The 21,269-nt window shown below is 30.0% G+C and overlaps 2 protein-coding genes across 2 annotated transcripts; both read right to left on the bottom strand.

Annotated features, from left to right (window-relative positions):
* Positions 1-4,924: 4,924 nt before the first annotated feature.
* On the bottom strand, positions 4,925-8,609 carry LOC105624487 (keratin-associated protein 19-2-like). The gene is made up of 3 exons (XM_012205846.1): positions 8,589-8,609; positions 7,489-7,622; positions 4,925-5,535 (listed from the first exon to the last, which is right to left on the bottom strand). The coding sequence occupies exons 1-3, from the start codon at positions 8,607-8,609 to the stop codon at positions 5,364-5,366; spliced, it is 327 nt and encodes a 108-aa protein (XP_012061236.1). The 3' UTR covers positions 4,925-5,363.
* A 6,836-nt stretch (positions 8,610-15,445) lies between these two features.
* On the bottom strand, positions 15,446-18,400 carry LOC105624486 (girdin-like). Its single transcript, XM_012205845.1, has 6 exons — positions 18,170-18,400; positions 17,797-18,087; positions 16,850-17,314; positions 15,986-16,768; positions 15,630-15,827; positions 15,446-15,547 (listed from the first exon to the last, which is right to left on the bottom strand). Exons 1-6 carry the CDS (start codon positions 18,398-18,400, stop codon positions 15,446-15,448), a joined length of 2,070 nt encoding a protein of 689 aa, XP_012061235.1.
* Positions 18,401-21,269: the final 2,869 nt, after the last annotated feature.

Genomic DNA, 21,269 nt, shown 5'->3' with positions numbered 1-21,269 from the left:
GATAAAAAATTAAACCAAGATTAATCTTAATCTACATTCGTAGAATTAGACATGAGTCATCTGTGTTTCTTGGTGGAAAGCATCCAACCTCAATCTAAAACAAAGTATAATGATAACGACCATTGTATATCGATCAATTTTTCTTTACGTTTTTTTTATGTGCATCACACATAAGTTCTCTTCTAAATATCTTTTAAAGATACGAAATCTCTTGTAAAGAGATTCTACGAAGGGTACGCTTAGTATATCAACCACAATCTATCATTTCCATTCATTGCGTAGCTAACTAATATCTAACTCTATTTATTACTTAAGTCTGTAGAAACAGTCTATGTAGAAACAACTTCAGGCGGAATCCATCTTAATGTTTGTCGACGTGTTACGCTCAAAGATTTCTCTTACGCTCGTCGATGTGACCTCAAAGCAATATGATGATCAGGTGTGAACTTTTGAAGGACATAAACCGGTGCAGTGTATTAGTGCATAATGTCCTGACAAGAAACGAGGCTCATATTCATACGCAACGATCGACACCTTAATGGGGTATCCGCGGCAGCGACGTAAAATTACCTTGTACAAGAAGCATATTTCTCAAATCACCACTTAGGTCGTGATTTTTAAATACTAGTTATTAACGAATTTTAATAAACCACAATACTATATACAATATTTCGAGCGATATATGATCGATGTCGACTTTAATGTGGCAAAAGGAGAGTGTGTACCAGCCGGACGTGAAGCACCAAATGAGAAAAGGGATACGCATTCTTTTTTCTTTTATTTTCAGAACAAATCGTTTTTTCTTTTTTTATTTTTATTTTTTTTTGTATACAAGTATATCCATTCATGTGCTTAAAAAGGAAAGAAGGATCAGAGAAAAAAAAGGACGTGCTCTTTCGTGATTTGACACTTGAAACTTGAATGCATCCTCTCTCACGTGACAATTAAACTCTGCAATATGCTATGACGGTATCGTTTTGCTCCAATCGCTCATTCTTCTACTTTTATTTTTCTTCCTTTCTGTCATTTTGTTTTCGCTTCACGCTGTGCAATCCGCACATACAAGATCGCGAAGTTAGACGCGAAATTTAAAGATATTTTTTTATTATATTTTTTTACACGTTAAATATATATTATATATATATATATACATATATATTACGTACGCGCCTCGCGCGATTTGTTACATAGTTTTTTTTATAAGATCCTACGCGTCATTATTAATCGTCACGATTATCTATTTTATCCCTTTTCACGTTGTAGCTCTGCTGCGTGTATTTATTTATGACGATCAATGTAAGGCGCTATTTATTCACCTGTATTTTCCTTCGAAAGCTCCCTAAGAACAGTTTTTAGACGATTTTTTTATCTTTCTATCTTTCTCTTCTATCTATCTCTTCCCTATCTTTTCTTTCTTTGTCTTTATCTTCTGTCTTTTTCCATCTGTCTCTATCTTTTTCCCTTTCTCTTTTTCTATCTCTCTCTCTCTCTCTCTCTCTCTCTTTCTTTCTTTTCTTTTCTCTCGCTAAGTATCATCCTAATTACTATGTACCACACGCTATTATTACTGTTATATGTTCTTTCTTTTTGTATTAAGAAATATATCATCTTAATCTCGCCACGAAGATAACAAGAGTTATGTGTATAAAATACTCATGGTTGATGAAGCGGCGTGCCATGTTTTGTATCGATATTTAAAAATGGAGAAGAAAGAATTACGACCGAATTGCAAAAGATGTGAAGAGAGAATTTTTTTCTTTTTTAACAAACCCGTCACGTGCATACGTAATTCGATGAATCACACAAGATATACATAAGATAAAGATATTCCGTTAGATTTGTTTCGTACGAGGCCGAAGAGCGACGCATCTCGTCATCATTATCACCATCTTCACTCTTCGGGAAAGAAGATTCCTGCAAGGATTGTCCGTGGTGAATCCTTTTTCTACTTGTCGCTGCATTTTAATAATACCAGAAATCCTGAATAACTGTTAATTCTAAAAAAAAAAAAATACTACGTTAAACTACAAATATATGTCTAAACAATAGATTATAAAATATGTTTAAGGATACAAAACATTGTTTGAGATATCAAAAATTGTTTTTATGCGCGTTCTTTTTTTTCAAATAATTTATTACTCGGCTGTAAAATCTGAAAAGTAGTAACATATCGAGTTTTATATTTTAATATATTCTAATGAAAAGAATGTACATGCAAAAGAGAGTTGTAGAGATGTGTCTTTAAAACAAAATTATTTCTTTTAGCTATTTCCTTTGTTATTGTATTTATTTATTTTTTTTGTGTCTTTTTGTTATCGTATCTCAAGTAACTGGTATGTAGAAAATCAAAGAAAGGAATTGGAATGATAAGCAATTAAGTGTGAGACCTGACGAGGAATATTAGTGGCGACTAAGAGTCGATTGCGTGCAATCGGGGGTATGTTAGTAGAATGCGCAATAAGCGAAACGGAGATTGTTTACATTTTCATCATTTGTGCGCGCCGATGGGAAATCTTACCGATTGCTGATTGATCCTTTGCTAAACGTGCAATTGTTACGACGTCCGTAGGAAGATTCTTCGTCCCAGTCACCGCACATTATCGATTGTGGAGTGAAAAAGAAATCGCGGTAGATGGCGAATTTTTAAATAAACAAAGAAAATGTTTTCACGTTTCGATAAAGATGGCATAAAAAAATGAGGGAGAATGCAGATGTATTTGGATAAAAATTTAGCGTAAGAGCAGGACGAAAATATCTGCGGATAATGAAAGCTTTCTCAAGCGAGCTCAATGTTATTCCATTCAAAGAACGATTCTTCGCTCGACTTTTCACTTCACAATTGTAACGCGACGCGCAGGATAAGAAGAAATTGTACATACTCGTATATCAGATAAGACACAAGAATCTGTAATTGGTATGAAGCTTATATAACGGCTGTGTTACCGTACGGATCTTATCTTCCAGATGTTCTTAGTTTTGCTCTCTTTTTTGGATGCGAGCGTACTAAAAAACAAAAAAGATAAAAAAGATAAATGCATGATCGCGCCAAAAGACTTTTAATATCTCTTCCAATAAGAACCGTTAATTATTTTTAAAGGAAAAACATTGTAGCGCGGCTTATTGATCGACGAACTTTTGGAAACTATCCGAAGATGAAAATAAAGAGAAGCACAACAGAAAAGTTGTCACAAAAATAAAGTTATTTCGCGACATTTATCAGAATTTTCATTTCGACTGCCAGCAATTATCTCAATTTTTTTTATCATATTCTAAAAAATATAAATGTGACGTTAACAAATGTTGATTTAACATTGATTTAGAATTCATCATATTAAATTCACATTATGTTGATATATATCAACATTATTATGTTTATATCAACACGATAAGAATATTATATTTAACAGCCATAATATTAAATCTATATTTTTAAAGTGTACTTGAATAAAGATTACGTGGATGTATCAAAAGAAAATTAATCGATTGTAAGAAGCCAGCAATTCAGTAAGCACCGGTTAAAAGTAACATCAATGTTATATAATTTTATACTCACTATTATAATATAACACATATTGTAAGTAACAGTTACATTGTTGAGTAAGAAATTATGTTGATGTTATGTTACTTTTGGGTTGGTGTGTTTATTAGGAAATAAATAATTGTAATCGGACGTATCTTCCATGTACATTGTATAACTTATATGACTTGTATTGATCTAAAAGGATAAAATAGTTTTTTGCCGCGATCTTGCGAGCCCATGAAAAAAGTAAAAGAGAATGTGAGAGAGAGAGAGAGAGAGAGAGAATGAACGAGTATAAGTTGCATATATGTAAGAATGAGAGAGAGAGAGAGAGTGCGCGCGCGCGCGCGCGTGTGTGTGTGTGTGTGTGTGTGTATTGGCGATACCGTTTCGTCCCAATTCTTTATTGTCATAACTCTTTATTTTTTTGTTATACAGCGCAAAAGAAATCAAATCAAATGAAGTATTGTTTAGCGCGTCGGCGATCTTTGCGCGCTCGCCGTCGCCCTGAAATTCTTGTCGATCGCGGAAACGAATCCTTCTCTGCGGTTCCTCCGGCGCGTGTCGCGCACGATCATCGATCGACCGCGAACGAATTATCGATCAACGAGCCGACACGCGCACCGTATCGATTTAAACGTTCCGCGAACGAGAGGATTTTTTCCAGACATACCTTCATACCGTATATATCGCATTGTACATTTTTTCAGTGATAAGCAGAGTTTTAAGAGCCTATATTGTACAGAATTATAAAGAATAAATATTTGGTTAATTTTTAATCGTTTCTTACATGCACATATATATTGAAGTAACAATTATTCTAATAATAAATAACGATGAATTTAATATTATATATATATAAATACGCGAGTATATATATATATAAATATATAAATATATAAATATGAACATATATATATATATATACAAAAATATAAATAGATAATTTTATTATATAATATAAAAGTAATATGATATTTAGTTATTGTATATAGTGTAAGAAAGCTGATCTTGTAAGATACAGATAAGGTGTTTTAATGTGCACATAGTCGCGTCATTGTCAATAATCATATTATTACAATTAATAATAATTACAGTTTTTTACATCCTGCGTTTCCTTATTCAACCTACACCCCCAATGTTATTCTTATCCATGAATTAATCCTGTCTTTATTATATATGTTAAATGCAAAAGTCTTTAAATTTGTTAAATTTTTAAAGAGCATTTATTTTTCTTTTATGTCTAATAATCGACTTTTATGTAAAATATACTATGTCCATTTAACAATTCTTTTTAATTTTCAATCTTTATGATTGTGTAGTTTAATCTTTGCAATGTAAAATTATAATGTATATTATGTAAATTAAATATTAATATCATTTCTTGAAACAGAAGTTCTCAAATTTTTATAAAGAGCATTTAATTCTCTGTTACATCTGATAATTGACTTTTATATAAAATATATAAAAATTATATAAAAATATGTTATATATGTTCATCTTTACAATAGATTTTTTTATAAGGAAATTTTAATTTTTGTGATTATAATTTATAATGTAAAATCACAGCGTATATTATAATATATTAACATCAATAATCTTGAAACAATCTTCATGGAAACATGATTGATAAAGATAACGGCAAAAAACAAAGCATTCATTGCAAGCATTGGTTTTTTTTTACATATCTTTATTCTTATACAATGGAGATTTCAATAAAAACTTACATAGTTAATAAAGCTGTCCAAAAGCTTCGCGTATCTTAAGATTAGAAAATATTCATAGAGCCAAAGGCTTTGTTGATAGCGATTAAGTATCACGCGGTTGGAATGTGGGACTCACATCAACCCCAGTATCCAAAGCCCCAACCACCATATCCTCGTCCACCCCAACCTCGGCCACCCCATCCTCCTCCCCAGCCTCGGCCGCCCCATCCTCCGTATCCTCCCCAACCTCCCCAACCTCTGCCATATCCCCAACCTCCCCAGCCACCGTATCTGTATGGTCGTCCGTATCTGAAATTGTTCATAAATCATTTGATTAAAATGAGTAACTTGAACGTTGAGGAATTTTCTTATCTAATGCAAACTAACGATGTGTAATGTAAAGCGTAATTTTTTAAATGGAAAATTATATTTAAAATATTTGAAGATCGCCGCCTTTTTAATGATAGTCGATTTGAATTAACTAAATCTATTTTTAATGGCAATTTTTTTGGCAAAGGTTTGATATCGAATATTGAGATTTAAAAAAAAATCATTGATCCCAGTCAATTTCGAAAGAAACAAATTGATTTTTTATCTTAAGATATATCTTTTGTTTGCCATGAACTCAAACATTAAATTTATGGTTTATGAGTGAAAGAATAAAGATTAAATATATGAAAGATATTATATTGTAATGTTCATTGATACGATTAATAGTAAATTACAATTGTAATTTATATGCACACGATCTTTGCAAACTAGCCACGAACGCCATTCTTTATGTCATTCTGCATTCTACTTCCGCGTTTGTCATTAAATTATTATTCAAAGTACTGGAAGAGAAACATTTTACAAATGCAAATAAATTAAAATCGAAACACATTGCATGTGAAATTAAAATTTTTTCCGTATTAGCAAGAATTTTCAGTATTTCGATATAAGTTACTTAAAAATTACTTATGTTATTTAGAAGAATTATTGATTATTTATGTTACATAAATTAAAAATTAGATTTTTCATCATCTCAATAAACTTTATCTATTTTGATATGCAATATTATTTTAGAGAAGCTATATTGTATTATATAAATTTTTTTGTGATGATATACTGAGAAAAAAATTGTTCATTTGACTAAATTAATTTAATTAAAGTCAAATATAATATGTTTAATTTAATTACATATATTCTTCTCGAAAGAAATAAAGATCGATGAACTAAATTAATTTAGTGAAGTGAATAATTCTTTTCTCCGTATAAGTTTTGACATTTCGAGACGTCAGTCTGCAAGAAGTGAACGAGATACAAATGACTTGTTAAATTATTGCAAATTGCAAATCATCACAGTTCATTTTAGTGTTAATTGTGCATCGAAATACGTCATTTATGTACACTAATTAGAGTATGCATGCGGGATTATGAGAGACATATAGTATGTGATTCAATATGATTAATGCATAGCTGGGAGAGGCAAGGCATGCGGTTGCGAATATGAACGAAGAAATATTACACCACAAAAGTATAATATTTTTTCCGCATTCTCTTGTTTATACGACTGTCATCTTCAATGAATCTGAATGAATCGTGAGCGACTGTAAGCGAGCAAGGCGCATACAAAGTATGAACATGCGTGAAGTGTATAATCATGATTAAGTAAGCCCCGATGATGGGATACGTGATTGCTATTCGATGTTTGTTGTTACAATTGATTCTGATGACGTGTCTCAACTCTAAATAATGAAGATATTATAGGTAAGGTTGCATCGAAAGATTTTTATTGCGCGAATCCCAACTTGGCGTCTTCAACCCGCATGTTTATCGCCTTTATCATACGACAGTTTAATCTCATCTGACAATTTTAAGATACTCACCACGCGAATCTAAAACTATCGATTTTGCATGAATGATGTGAAATTCTCAGCTGATTATAACGAATGACGGAGTACAATTAAAAATACACCGAAAGATTTTGCTGAAAATAATTTTGAATCATTAAAACGCACAAATATAATGAGTAAGTCTGTAAAAAATTTTGAGATTCTACTAATTAGTGACGCTTGAGCGTCGTATATAATTACTTTAATAATTCAAGAAAATTATTTTGAGATCTGTATCTAATTTTTGCTAAAATCGTTCTTTCTATGTAGTTATATTTATTATAATTTTTATTCCATGATTTTAGATTTATGGAGTTTCCTGTGGATTGAGATAAATGAGAATTAATTGATTTTACGATTAATAATTAATGATTCGTAAATAACTCACCCCCAGTACGTAGCGTCCGCTTCTAAATCGTTCGCATCTGGCTGTGGTTCGACTTCACTCTGTACATTTACTGGAGCTTCATTTTCCACAGCGGCGGCGAACGTGAGGACGGCGAACGCCGCGAAGAGGAACACCTAGAATCAATACGGTGCGATTCCTTATTATCATCTTCCTCTGATTTGCGATTTGCGCGATAAATCGTAGATATTTCGATCGGGAGTACTACATCGTAGGAAGCTCTTCGAGAAGAAGTTGCTATTTTATGCAATATTTTGCGATTTAGCTTAGGAATGCATTTGAAAAATTTTGAAAAATCTTCAATTGATTGAATATTTATTGGTCATTTCTTTCTCTCTCTGCTGAGTACGATTCGCAATAAAGGTGATATTCAAAGTCCATATTATATGTTCGAATAAATTTTACCTATATCTTTTTCTGAAAAAAATTTCGTAAGATTTCTACTACAATAAAATATAGCAATGATTTTCATTAATATAGTTTGATGACTTAAATTTTCTGTTCATTAACTTGTAAATGTTTTATGATAAAAATAAAGATTAAAACATAAGTAAATGTACGGAGAGAATTACAAAAAAATGAAGCTGTTGATATTTTTTCTTTATATTGAATTTTTATTAAAGTTAAAAATTTAGCTAGATATAGATTAAAAAATAATTTTGTCGGACTTTCAAAATAATTATATAGAATGCTCAAGCTGATTAATTGTTATAGGATGTCAAAAGCAGCATTGCTCATACTTGAGTTTCCCTTAATTATAATTATTTTGATGGTTCAACAAAATTGTTTTCAGATCTACATCTAGCTAAATTTTTAGATTCTTCAATAAAATCGTTCATTCCGTGTATTTATAATTCCGACTATTCGAAGATAGTTTATTTCGAGCGATATGTGATCGATCGTACGCAAATTACGCTAATTTAATTATCAGAGTTAGTTCGTGCTCATGATTGACGTTTCGAGAAGGAATGTATAATACACACGCGACACGGAAGCAAAAAAAACCGAGAGAACAAAGAAGTTCTCTTCAAGATAATTAGAATCGACGTCGAAGATGCAAGGGAGTCATGCGGACCACTTACGAAATGCAATGGACGCAACATATCGGAGACTGATTCCACTTCGAGTATAGCAGGCCTTATATACGCGGGACCAACCCGGCGCGTTTTCTTGACGTAGGGGTACACATGCACCAACACAGGGGTATCCGCACGCTTGTTGTTGACTTGTGTCGGCTACCTGCGGTTTCACGTGCGAGAGAGCGAACGAATGAGTGAAGAAGATAACACGATGCCGTGCTCTCGGAACGGGGAGTGTACCAGTTGCGACACAAAGAGCCGCAAATAGGAATGCCAATGCCAAGTGTTTTCGTGGGATCCTGAGATTCCGCGAGGCGCCGAGGATCCTCGTAAAATCCAATCTCGTGATTTCATCGAGTCGATAATTTTCGTAGATATTCCCCTCGAATCAACCTGTCTCGTTGTGACTTATAATATTTTCATTTTTCCCTGACGCGAGATATAAAATATTGAAAAATTCCTTATTAAGAACATTAAGGGGATGCTGGCGTCGTCTGTAATAATGAAACGTGATGAAACATTTTCTATTTTTTTATTTTTCTTATACAGAATATGAAAAAGAATCTTCTCCAGAATAAAAGAAAAAAGCGCAAATAGCTGTGGGGAATCACAAATCTGTATAAAAAGTAAAAAAATTTTAAATTGGTTCCTCTGTTTTTATTACCACGTAGATTATTTTTTGAATGAATATATAAACGAATCTAAGTGTATGTCTAAACAAAAAGTAGTTTCCTATGTTTGAATAATTTATAAGAATATAATGATATTTTCAAATTATGATTTTGAGCTTACAAGAGAAGTATATGGAAATTGATCTGCGAAGTGATGTAACCTTGCATTCATGCAATATATAGGATACAGCAAGAAATGCACGTAATGTTTTATACTTAACTATATAATAACTATATAATAACTTAACTATATATTTTATTTAATTTCTGTAATGTTTTACTTAATAATTTATCAACATCGGCCGATAAGTTCAACCGTCGCGTCCTTTTTCAATGGAAATTGACAAAAAGAAGAATACATCATTTTTATTTCATCATTATTATTCATCATTATTATTATCATTTCATATAAAAATAATTAAAAGTATTGATAATTATAATAATAATTAAAGTTATTTACCTAAAATTACAATAAAATATAAACATTTCACTGTATAAAATTATTATAAACCAGATTATTTATTTTTTAGTAGTTGATTTCAGAGCTTATTTATGGCATTTATTAACTTATTTTAGTTGATATTGACTTTTTAGTTGATACTTTTAGCTAAAATATTGTACAACCAAAACATCCTTAATAAAATCCTTAATAAAATTCTGACTAACTTCTTAGCATTAAAGATGAATGAAAATCCCACTGAATACCAACTAATAGTAACATCATGTTATAGATTTAGACTCAACAATGTAATTGTACGTAACATATTATTGTATTATATTATGTCTACGTTGATGTTATGTTCCTGTTAATTGATGTTTCCTGAGAATAAAGGACTTGTTTGAAGATTAAATGAAGAATATTTCTTTAGCATTGAGGTGCACCACTGGTGTTAAAATGGTTGAAATTTTTTGCAATACGTTCCAAATACATTTAATATTTAATTTTTGTTTCGTTGACATCAGAAATGAATATTGAATGAACGTGTTTCTGACGTAAAAGAGCCATGCTATTTTGACTCATTGGAGTTTGTTTATTAAACATTGCTTTCAGTTTCTCATAAAAGCAAGCGAGAATGCATACATTTAAATATCGCACATCTTTCTTTTGGAAGAATTTTATCACGATTTTCGATGACGCAATTACATATCACATCCCTACAAGAAGAGGAAGAAGAAAATTAATCATTCATATCGAGTTTACGCGAGAAAAATATGGTATATTTACATACATAATTTAATTAGCACGCGTCTAATTATGTTTAATAATACTTCTCGGTATCGCTTTATATAACAGAGAAGAAATTCTGGCAAGGCGCTTTCGATTGTAGAACTAACTACATTTCGTCAGATCTTTTCGAAGAGTCATTTACGTTAGGGGGATGATAATGACCAACGATCTGAAGATCATAATTCTTGGAATGCACCGTTCTTATATGCAAAAAATGCAGACCGCGATTTGAATTAAAAACGCTGAGTCAATGAGTAGTGTGATTAATCATCGTCATTATTATTCAGCAACGTCAAACACATCTGACACATCTTAATTGATATAACATCTATATATATATATATATATATATATATATAAATAATTATTATTAAATATAACATACAATTTAGTTATAGAAAAGTTTTTACAATTATTTTTTAACATTAGCAATTAAAACATTAGCAATTGTTTACATTAATATCAAAAAAATATTTATAATATATTAACAAGTGTTATAACATAATATATTATAAAAATTGATATTGGAATGAATATAAAAAATTGAGGATAATACTTCGTATACTCTCTAATGTGCTGAAACTATTAAGTTTCAAGATCATTTTTGGCATAATAATTAGTATAATAGTGTTAATTTGATAATGTTCCTGACCTAGAAGTTGCGCGATATTTTTACGCTTTATTTAAATGATGAAGGTCGAATTTCTGTCGGTCCTGTTGTGTGTGTTTTTCTATATCTTTTAAAAAAAGATTTATAACGGCATTGCTGTGACGTTAATATTATGTATTTTTTTCTTACAAAGCTGTAAATGTGTTTGTTATATTTACATTTTTGTCATAACTGGCTTGGTTTCTTAGATTGAAAATTCAGTTCGAGACTCAACCATCGTGAATTTAATAGTTATGTTTTAAAAGTATGCGGAATTGTTAAAAAAGACATAGAATTACACACACGGAACAGAAATTTTTACACGTGTTGCGTAAAGAGGATTGCACGTAATGTGAATGGTAAACATTTCAAGAACATTTTGATTTGACGTTCGTATAATCTTTAAAATTATCTTACTGTGTACTTTGCACTTGAGAACAATTAAGGCATCATGACTTAAACTATTCGCGCATTAAATATTTAGATGTAAGCATATAACAGCATATAAGCTAAATAATACAACAGATTTATCATGTATTTTTTATGATTTTTGTATTAACAGAAGGTATATTTGCTCTAACACAAATAATTTTTATACCAATTATAGAAAGGGGAGAAGGAAAAAGATATATATATTTCAAGTAGATTGATATTTCAAATTTAAAATATCTCTCCTCTCCCTTCTATAATATTGATTGGTGTAAAAATTATTTGTTTCTAATTGGATGTTGTTATTTTTGAATTAATTGTTTCTAATTGCTTTCCAGTAAGATAGAGATGACACAGTGTAACACATTAAATTATTACATCCTTGTTTGCCAATAAACAAAAATGTTAAACAGTTCACTGTAACATTATATCATTTGTGTCTCTTGTTAAAAAAAATATTCATTATCTCAATAACATTGAAACGCATTCTGTGAAAGAAAATTTGTAGAGATACTAGAAGAACTTTTTGCTCTGTGTCACATATCGATATCTTTAGAATTTTTAAGAAAATTCTATAAAATTCTTATCAATACTTTATTTTTTCCTCATATACTAATAATAGGATTAATTCAAGCAGGGATTTAATTGAACCTTGATCAACCGGTCTTATAAGGAAAAAAAAAATCTATGCATATGTATCTTACAACTACGGGGAGATATTATCGATTCCCTGGATGCTGCGCCATTAAAAGATGTTGCCGTCGCCCGCATTTCCGCTCGTCACTTTAACGAACACGTACTGCTCTTTTCTATCATCGAAAGAATGTAAATTAGAAAGTGTTCTAAAAGACAAGGAGTGCACCGCTGATCATCAATGTCTACTTATTAACCTATCAGTCATCCATTAAATGATGATTTCTCGTATTGATCATTTGTCTCTGCATCCGATTCAGAGCTATACATTTTTTTTTTACAACAATCTCCATAGTTTTCGTATCTTAATAAAATAAATTAGCAGAAATTTTGAAATAAAATTATTAAAACTTCGAAAATACAAAATACAGTTTGAATTTTTGTTACATATATTTTGCAAGAAACATCTAATTCCAAAATATAAAGTTCAATTAATAAATTGTAGAGAATCTAGGTTTATATCGCTCATTTGTTATAACAAAAAACAAAGTAAAAATAGTAAAAAAAATAGTATAAAAACAAAGTTTTTCAGAAAATAAATTTAAATATTTTGAATAATTAAAATTTTGTAATATTCATTTTAAAACGTAATTTTTGCAATAATTGATAAAGAAATAAAATATGTTCTTTTAAAGCACGTTCTTTCTTTTTTCTTTCCACTCTTTTTTATTTTATGGCATTAAAAACCATTTTTTAATTGTAGCAATAAGCAATATTACTCGAAATTTTTTCAATTATATAAAAATCAATACTAGTTTATTTTAACTAGTTTTTCTCTTTCGAATTCATTCATTTTCATATAGGCACCTCTCTCACGACCTGCCAGCTGGATCCGGAGAAGTACTCGATCCCATTCTGTCCACTTACAAAGATCACAAACTCGACGGGAAACTCCCTACGAGTGCATCAAACGGGTGTCCGCTCGTCGGCTGTAAAGAATTTTTAAGGAGGTGCGACCGGCCTGCCTTGAGCAGGCTCGTCGCAACTACCGCCGCCGTCGTCATCGTGATGTGTGTCCCTCCGCGATCGGTCCCGATTTGTGAAAAGGTGGAGGGATGGCGAGTGCATGCGATGATCGTATAGTGCAAAAAGACATGCGTCTTCTCCGATCGGCACGCGGGAAAGAATCGTTGACCGCGGCTCGTCCAGCCAAGGTCAGGCATCATCTCTTTTTCTTCTGCCCCTTCCTCCTTGCTAGAGGAACTTGGAGCGGAGCTACAGTGACCATGGTCCAAGTCGCATTCAGCCTCGTCTTTGTTATCGCACAAGCGTGAACGCGTTCCGGAGGCAGTGGAAATAAATAAGAGCTAGGGACAAGGATATTTTTTTCTTAAGTGTATTTGTAGATCCAGTATAAACGTATTCAAGCGAGACGTGCTTGGTGTATATAGCCATCATTAGCTACATCTAGCATAGAGTTATGCGCAAATAGATATGTTATAGATGTTTTGGAAAAATAATTTCATTTTCATCGAGAACATGTTTTCTTCAAAACTATTTATTGCTTACTCATAGTACTATTACATGAGGTAGCTAACAGTTGCGTACAGGTAATGCGTGTGCGATATACAAAGATAATGTCCTGTAAAAATTAATATCCTGACGTAAAACTTTAATTACACTTGCCGTTGTAATAGTTTTTTTGTTAAAAAAAATTTTCTTTGGCACTTACAAAGCATATCAAATATTAAAATAGAGATAATTGATGTCAAATGAAAAACATCGAAAAATATCTCAATACATTTTTTAATTATGTTCCTATATTAACCCTAATTACAAATGAATATCTAAAAAAATAAAATTTATATATGTATTTTGTTGTTCAGTCTTATTAAAACTAGATTTAAAACGCGTTTTTAATATCATTATAATTATTATGTAAGTATACACTCTTAAGTATTAAATATTATATATCTCTTGCATTTTAGAAGCCATTTACTACGTAAAATTATTCTTATATTAAGAGAAATTATAATATGAAAATTATAATATAAGAGATATCATATATATAATATCAATATTTGTGCTAATATGAAATCACTCTTCTTATATGAGAGTGTACATATCTACATGATTTCTTATGAATTTATATTATGTTAAGGCATATTCACATCTGTTAATATGCGTTAATAAATCTGATGAACTTCGACATATCATCAAGCATTTTGGACATCGCATGAAGTTCTGCAATCAAATTGATATATGTTAATTTATAGCACAATTGTTTTCAATCTAATGTATTCAGTTACTTTGATTAAAAATAAATTTATAACATATATAGTGTTATATTCAGTATTTTGTTGTGTGATATCACATCGCATATTAAGAAGCACATTAAATCAATTATTTAAATAAGAGCAAAAAAAATATATAGGGCTGTGACAAATGTTGAGCAGTTTCTGTAGATTCTGTTCGCGTAGTATGCCATTTCGTGTATCTTATAAGTAATAAAATAAAATAATCGTATACAATTAAACAACTGAATAACACTGATATAATGAGAAAATAAAAATAGGAATTACGTATTAAAATTCTTGTTCTTGTTCAAATTAAAATGCATATTATATATAATAATTAATTTCTTTACATTCTGCAATTTATAATCAATGCAAAATGCCATTTGAAAAAAGACACTGATGAACTTGAATCCTGGATTATTATCAATATCTATTTATAATAACATAATAATAATCATATTTTTCAGAATAATCAAGAAGTATAAAGAATTATGTAAAATATATTTCAATTAAAAAAAATTAAATACTATATTTATATAAATAGATTTACTCAACATTAAAATTATACTTTATTATAATTATAAGAAAAATTTAAGAAAAAATTTATAAAGATTTTAAAATTTGGTATAACTAAAACATACATATAATAGTATACTAATTACTTTGAGTAATATTGTTCACTATATACATGTAGCTTATAATAATTTAGTAAAAAGCGCAATTGTATATCCTTAAAAGGACAGAGAGAATGAGAAAAAAACGAAAAAGAATAATCCAGGATTAAAGCAACCAACTTAGCAATGTCAACTATACGATACACATCGAAAGCGTTGCATACAACTACAGAACTACAGAGAAGCAGTACGATAGAAATAAAACTTATTTATATGTTTGCGCGTATACCAAAATTTCCGAAAGGAATTTGAATATTTGAATAAATGTGTAATTATTCATTATTTCATTGAAAATAAGCGAAAATAATTTCGATTATTCGGCCGCTTCTCTCGTACAGTGGCGTTGCCGCCTCTTGCATGCCCATTGTATTTGTCACCGTTCTAATGATAATAAAAAGCAGGAAACGATCATTTTTATTTTTAGATAAAGTGTCACGGTAAATGAATTTAAAAAATTACTTACTCGATCTTCAAATGTGTGTCCTAACTTAACATTGGCGTTGTTAGATTCTTGTAACTGTTTGTTAAATTCTATTTGCTTTAGCAATTCCGTGTCTAATTTATTCTTTTCTTCCAACAATGCTTCTTTCAATTTCTTCTCCTGTTGAAAGTCTTCTTCGTAAAGCGATAATTGCGATCTTAACAATTGTATCTCTTCCGTCTATAAAAAAAACACAGTAATAAAATAATCACAAAACAGTAATATAATAAAAATAATCAAATTTAAGATATGATGTAAAATTAATATAGAATTTACACAAATATGTTTAATTAAATTATATAAGTCAGATAGTTTACATTAAAAAAAATTTCACCCACGCTTTGTGCAAGCTGTTCTATTATCTTTTTAAACTGTGCATCTTTCTCCCCACTTTGTTGTCGCAAGCTATTTGTTTCACTCAGCAATTGTTCATTACGAGCTTGCAATATTTTTTTTTCATTTTGTAGATCTCTCTCGCAATCTTCATATAACTGACTCTGATGATCAAGTGACATTTTTTCTTCATTTAAACTGATTTTTTCCTGCTCTAAAAGTTTTCTCTCATCTTGCAACAATACACGTTCCATGTCTAAACTCATTTTTTGGCTTTCGAAGGATTTTTTTTGATTTTCTAGATTATCCTTTTCTCGATCGAAAATTTTCTTTTCTTGTTCCAATGATTGCTTGTCGCGTTCTAATTGCTCTGACATTTCTAAATTCTCGCGAGCGCTATTATTCTTTAAAATGTTTAATTTTGCGTTTTCATTAAGCATTACTTGCAATTCATATAGAACAGAATTGTAATCAGAGAATATCTTTTGGAATTGATTTTGTGATTTTATTAGCGTCTGCCTATCAGTAATAATTTTTATTTGCTCATCAGTTAATTCATTGTAATATTGACATAATTTTTCTTCACACTGCATTTTATCATCGTCAAGTCTAAGTATATCCGTAATTTTCTTTAAACTTTTTTCTAAGGCAGCAAAACGTTCTATTTGTTCTACAAAACATTTGGTTAATTCTTGTAACATATCATTATATTGCTTTATATTTTGTATAAATTTTTGATGACTTAAATTGGACGTTTCCAATGAATCTTGTTCAACAGGAGTAAAAATCTGCAAAATTTAAAAGATAATTCGATTTTATTTCTGAATTTAATTGTTAAGATATTTAGCAAACTTTTTAAAGAAACATACACATTGCAATTTCTGTTCGAATAGAGTATTGGATTCTTTTAAGCAAGCAATTTCCTGATCCTTTTCAGATGCTTCCGAACATTTTGAATTTTCTGTGATCTCTACATCACTGTAAAGTTTGCAATTTATTTTGTTATCTAACATCGCCGATTCTAATTCTTTTTCCGTTTCTAATTGTTGCAATTTTTGTTTTATCTTGTCATCTATCATCGCTGATTCGAATTCTTTTTCCATTTCTAATTGCGGCAATTCTTGTTGTAATCCCTCTTTCAATCTCTCCAATTTCTCATCCAATTTCTCCGATATTATAGATGTTATGTATTGTTTACACCTTTTGATTGTTAAGTTGGATATTTCAGGTACAAGTTCGGAAATGTCCTTGAATGTATTGAATATGAAAGAGGGTTCTTTTAGCTTTCTATTAGAAATCAAATTGGCCCAATCCTCAGAAACAGATCTATTAATCTGGCAAAAATTAAATGAACGATAGAATTATGTACAATACACACAATTACAGAAAAATGTTATTCTATTGCTAAGAAAAATAATTACTCTACTTAATTTTTTCCTTTTAAGTGTAACAGTTATTTTTAATAAAGAATATATATATTTTTGATAATTTTAAAATATACTTGCCACGAATTTCGAAACACTATTTTACTATTTTAATTAATTAAATATAAATTAATTTTATACTCACTATTATTTAAAACAAGAATTAATTTTCTTTTAAAGAATATTAAAATTGATCGAAATAGCGACTTTGTATAATAAGCAAATCGAATTTCTTTTAATTTAATAATCTTGATTAAAGCAGTAAACTTATTAGGATTCAGAACATATTTTGAATAGATTTGATGAACTTATGATAGATTTGCGGATATATGAACTTTTGAAATACTTGAAAAATATAATTATTACTTGTGTAATTTTCTATGTATATATACCTTAGGTTTCATATTTTCAAAATGTTGTAAGCGTGAAAATTTATATTTCAGTTCTGTATTTTCCTTTTTCAGATGATTTATAAGTTCTTTAGTTTCTGCAAACTGTTGCTTGTGACTCAGATGAACTTTCGTCACTTCTTCCTGCCACATTGCCAGGGTATTAAATTGTTGTTTCATGGATACATTATTCTGCCTTAAAGTTTCCTTCAATTTCACATTCTCTTGCAACACTTCTACTAATCTATGTTGCATCGCAGTTACAGTCATTGACGACACCAGTGACTTATAATCCTGTAAGAAAAAAGATATTAATTTTTCTACCTTAAAATAAATAGTGAATCGTGAAATAAAATAGAAATTGTGATGCATGTACAATTGACATGCTCTTCTGTTGAAGATCGGTATACGAAGCTAATAAGGAAGCTTGAGCCTCCACTGAATCTCGACCAAGCACTACAAAAGATAGGCTGTCTTCCTCATCGATGTTAATCAGTGGATTTATATTTAGAGTCATAGTAACAGGTTCATCTAACTTAAATGAAGGTTCATTTCCCCCAGTAATTTCTTCTGCTTTAGGATCATTAGGCAAAATTGGACGAGCCATATTTTGATCACTCTATTAAGATTGCTGGTCAACTTTGCACAGCAATTATATACAGCGTCAAGAAACGTCTAGATTGCAGAAGTTAATACTTTCCTGTAATGCCAATAATATATTATTAATAAAAAAAATGAATGAAGCAATTAACACTGTAAGAGGCCTACTCCTTTCAGTTGAATTTCTTGCATCGCTTTTCTTATTTTTTTCTCTAATGTAGAAAGAAAAAGAGGAAAGATGAATTATGTAAAAAATTCAGCTGAAAAAAAAACAGATATAAAATAAATCAGTACATTTCAATGATTCTATCAATACTTTGATATCTGGTAATGATGTAATTATTCGAAATGGATTCTGATTAGAATTATTCAATTACTTCCTAGATTTGTACTGAATTCTATGGAAAACGGAATAATTCTGATCAAAATCCATTTTGAATTATTCCATAAAACATGTCCTGTTGCTTGAATTTATCCTATTGATCTAGTTTATATGTTTAGTCTGCGATCCTAGAACACGATAAATAAACTGCATCGTCGCGATCTTCCTATTAAGTCAAATTAATCAAATGTAAAATAGGTCGCTGACTAAAAGCATGGTATCAACTGCCACTGATAAGGCACTGATCTAGGCTATCGTGAAATATTGAAATTACGCTTACAACAATTATATATGAATAAATATTTATCAGAATCGGAAATCGTGTCAGATAATTCTTTCTGAATCTGCACTAGAATGTATGATACAATATTGAGGTTAGGTATCAAAAGTTTGAGTGGAGTAATTAAATGCGCATCAAACGCATGGTCAATTCTTCACGTCTCAACTAGATTGCATTTGTCCTTGTTACGTCAGAAATGTATTTTTAGATTGTTGTAAACAATTCAGATGAGTTCATTTATATTTATAGAGATTTAAACGATTCACGATATTAAAATCGTGAAATATCGTGAAACCATGTGAAACGGGGCCAGCTGTTCGAAAATTTTAAAAAAATATCACATATGGTAATGTATGTATATACAAAAATACAAGAGCATACGTTATGTATATACGGATTTCTCTAGTATTTTTCTCTAGATATGCGATATTTTTCGAGAATCCTTGTTAAGATCTCAACCCCAACTAATCGTACGAAAAGTCAAAAAAATTAAAATAAGAAAAAAAATATCAGTATTGCTACGTAACGTTTTGCTTATGTTTTATCGATATAATACACGTAAATACTATTGAACTTATTAAATATTAATACTTGAACTTATTACTTTTATTATGAGCGATAAGAAAGATTTAATGACAAGAAATTAAATTTAGACTCACCGTTATAATCAAAGCATTGGACTATTTCAGACTATTTGCAGCCGCATGTGCATTAATTGGGAAGAGAAAGATAACATCAGGGTTGCCACAGATATACTTGGGAAAATCGGAAAAACTGGGAAGTCAGGGAAAAATATAAAAGAGACTAGAATTTTGAACTTCGCTCACAATTTCCTTAAATTGCTCCTTTCGAATAATTGTTATAATTTTTTAAATATTATTCTCTGCGATTATAGTCAAGTTTATGTCGCCTTTTTTTCGTCATAACTGCATTCTTTTTCATAATACAAATTTATTTTTTACTTAACTTTGCATTTTAATTGAATTTGAATTAAAAATTATTATATCTTAATATTTTATTGAGTCTCTTTTGCATTGTTTTTAATATTAATGTAAGCTAAATTTCAAAGATTAAATCTTTGTTTCTAAATGTTAAAATTTACCTTTTATTTTACATTGGTCATGGAAAATTTTCCATTTTCTGCATCTGGAAAAGTCAGAGAATTTTTTAAATTTATTTTCTGTGGAACCTTGATATATATATATATATATATATATTTATATTTTTGATTTGTTACACAAGTATCGTTTTTTATTTTCAGATCTACTCCATTATTTTATCTAAATTACTACTTAATTTATATTTATTATTATTAATTTATATTTAAATATCGAAAGTACATAAAATGCAGATAAGATGTACCAGAGAAAAATCTAAGAGCTTTTTTGTGAGACTATGTGGGACTAATTGAAATCCGCGTTGAAATCTACGTTGAAATCCATGTTATTAAATTCCACGTTGAAATCCACTTTGAAACCCACGTTATTGAAAATTCACGTTAAAATTCACGTTGTTGAAATTCATATTAAAATCTACATTGAAATTCACATTGAAATCTACGTTGTTGAAATATATACATTGAAATCCACGTTGAAATTTATGTTAAAATTTACTTTGAAATCCATTTTTGAAATCTACGTTGAAATCCATGTTGAAATTCATTAAAGTCATTAGATTTATGAAGTACCTGAATTGATTTTTGAAATGTTGTGTCAATATAGCAGAAGTGTCCATAATACGATTTCAAATATAATGGTTTTTCTAAACTGTACTTACATGTACCATTCGTGCACTTTCATGCATTAAATTTCTATGACAAATAAACCTGTATTAAATTAAATAATAATGTACATTATGTACATATTTTTTGCACATAAATAAATTAATTATAATTTCAAACATATTTATTTACGTAATTGACGTCTTCTCATGTCACGTCTTGACATTTTCTCAAATAAAGTATGTTTATATAAATGCATAAGTTCGAAATAATTGCGTCTTGCGTTAGGACAGTGACGAATTTGTGGTACTTTAAATCTAGTGATTTTAAACTTCACCGTACACTACCGCCATTACATTCATTTTAGAATTGGGCACTATGTAGCTACATCCATTTTCTGATCGTCGATAAAGTCACAGCAGAGGGAAAATGAATCAAATAGTGTGATAAGAGAGAATCCTAGTGTGATGCATGTATCTGTGCTACATTCGTTA

This window comes from Atta cephalotes (assembly GCF_000143395.1).
Source record: "Atta cephalotes unplaced genomic scaffold scaffold00080, whole genome shotgun sequence".
Classification (NCBI taxonomy): domain Eukaryota; kingdom Metazoa; phylum Arthropoda; class Insecta; order Hymenoptera; family Formicidae; genus Atta; species Atta cephalotes.
The sequence above is the reverse complement of the archived record's forward strand: the minus strand, read 5'-3'. Positions and strand labels throughout refer to the sequence as shown.